Here is a 2,386-nt window from a genome sequence, read left to right on the forward strand (position 1 = left end):
AGCTGGGATTACAGGCATGCGCCACCATGTCCAGCTAATTTTTTGTATTTTTAGTAGAGACGGGGTTTCACCGTGTTGACCAGGATGGTCTCGATCTCTCGACCTCGTGATCCACCCACCTCTGCCTCCCAAAGTGCTGGGATTACAGGCTTGAGCCACCGCGCCCGGCCCGAAAAATAAGATATCTTAATTTCCTAGATCAAGATTAAGATGTGAAGCTAGTCATAAGGTAACTCTGGAATGGATGTCTTGATGGGAGATAAGGAAAGTAGACAATTTTCTGTAAGTTCAGAGTTTCATTAGTAGCAAAAAGAACATCCGTTTACAGGTGGATGATGCCAGGGTCACTCAAATACAATGTGAGGTCATGCACTTTCGGGCGGTAACAGTGGGATCACTGACTCCTTTGCTATCTGTACCAGATGTTGGTTTCTATCCTATTTGAGCTCACCTACCACTCTGAGTCAGTTAATCACTTTCGTCCCGTCTCTGTTAATGAGACGTCTGTCATCAGTAGTTGTACTGACAACCGTAGCCAACTTCATCCTTGACGGAGCTCTATAACTCAAGTCTGGCACTGGCACTATCTGACATTTAGCATTTCTTCCCCTCCTCCCCTTTTTTTTTTGGAATGGGAAAATAACATTATTTCTTTTTTTTTTTTTTTTTTTCTCTCTTTTTTTTTTTTTTTTTTTTTTTTTTTTTTTTTTTTTTTTTTTTTTTTTTTTTTTTTTTTTTTTTTTTTTTTTTTTTCTCTTTTGCTCTATCCACCGAGGACACAGCAACATTATTTCACATTAGGGAGGAGGCAGGCATCCAGGCTCAGAACAGGAATTGCTTCTTGGTGGCTTTGGGGACCTTGAGCATGTTGAAGTGTACCATCTTGCTCATGCTGGTGCTTACCCAACCATGATTGTGCTGATCTGGACGTCCCTGAAGCAAGGGTGCATGAACATGCTCTTGGGGTGCTTCTTGAAGAAACTGTACTTACAGACAGAATGGAAATAGTCTTGGTGGATGACATTGATCTTTTGAATCTTTATCTTGGTCACCATGCCAGACAGGATCCACCCTCAGATGGACACATCACCAATGAAGGGGCAATCAGTGTAAATATAGGTACCCTCAATGGCCTATTGGGGCATCTTGAAGCCCAAACTGATCTCTTTTTTTTCGAGACGGAATTTTACTCTTGTTGCCCAGGCTGGAGTGCAGTGGCACGATCTAGGCTCACTACAGCCTCTGTCTCCCAGCCTCCACCAGGAGTTCTCCACCATAGAACTCCTAACTTACCTTTTTCCCTGGTGTGAGTCCATCCTGGGCTGCTGTTCTTTTGAGCAGTGGTCGTTTATCTCCGTCTGCCTTCTCTTCCACCTAAGTGCGTGTTGCCACCCGATGGAAGATTCGATGGACATGGACATGAGCCCCCTGAGGCCCCAGAACTATCTTTTCGGTTGTGAACTAAAGGCCGACAAAGATTATCACTTTAAGGTGGATAATGATGAAAATGAGCACCAGTTATCTTTAAGAACGGTCAGTTTAGGAGCTGGTGCAAAGGATGAGTTGCACATTGTTGAAGCAGAGGCAATGAATTACGAAGGCAGTCCAATTAAAGTAACACTGGCAACTTTGAAAATGTCTGTACAGCCAACGGTTTCCCTTGGGGCTTTGAAATAACACCACCAGTGGTCTTACGATTGAAGTGTGGTTCAGGGCCAGTGTATGCTAGCGGACAGCACTTAGTAGCTGTGGAGGAAGATGCAGAGTCAGAAGATGAGGAGGAGGATGTGAAACTCTTAAGCTGATGAAGATGATGATGATTTTGATGAGGAAACTGAAGAAAAAGTGCCAGTGAAGAAATCTATACACGATACTCCAGCCAAAAATGCACATAAGTCAAATCAGAATGGAAAAGACTCAAAACCATCATCAACACCAAGATCAAAAGGACAAGAATCCTTCAAAAAACAGGAAAAAACTCCTAAAACACCAAAAGGACCTAGTTCTATAGAAGACATTAAAGCAAAAATGCAAGCAAGTATAGAAAAAGATGGTTCTCTTCCCAAAGTGGAAGCCAAGTTCATCAGTTATGTGAAGAATTGCTTCTGGATGACTGACCAGGAGGCTATTCATGGTCTCTGGCAGTGGAGGAAGTCTCTTTAAGAAAATAGTTTAAACAATTTGTTAAAAATTTTCCATCTTGGCCGGGCGCGGTGGCTCACGCCTATAATCCCAGCACTTTGGGAGGCCGAGGCGGGTGGATCACGAGGTCGAGAGATCGAGACCATCCTGGTCAACATGGTGAAACCCCGTCTCTACTAAAAATACAAACCATTAGCTGGACATGGTGGCGCGTGCCTGTAATCCCAGCTACTCAGGAGGCTGA

General features: G+C 43.6%; 1 protein-coding gene and 1 pseudogene across 2 annotated transcripts in view; both read left to right on the top strand.

Annotated features, from left to right (window-relative positions):
* The window catches only part of MRPL9 (mitochondrial ribosomal protein L9), a 5,406-nt gene extending 4,855 nt beyond the window's left edge, over nucleotides 1-551 (top strand). The window contains exon 7 of the mRNA XM_037744866.1: nucleotides 423-551. Within this exon, the coding sequence (XP_037600794.1) occupies nucleotides 423-551 (129 nt within the window). The remainder of the gene's footprint in view (nucleotides 1-422) is intronic.
* A 747-nt stretch (nucleotides 552-1,298) lies between these two features.
* Nucleotides 1,299-2,171, top strand: LOC119473823 (annotated as a pseudogene). Its single transcript, XR_005203060.1, has one exon. The product of XR_005203060.1 is annotated as a nucleophosmin-like (transcript).
* The last annotated feature ends 215 nt before the right edge of the window (nucleotides 2,172-2,386 follow it).

The sequence above is a fragment of the Cebus imitator genome, unplaced genomic scaffold (assembly GCF_001604975.1).
Source record: "Cebus imitator isolate Cc_AM_T3 unplaced genomic scaffold, Cebus_imitator-1.0 Scaffold188, whole genome shotgun sequence".
NCBI classification, from domain to species: Eukaryota; Metazoa; Chordata; class Mammalia; order Primates; family Cebidae; genus Cebus; species Cebus imitator.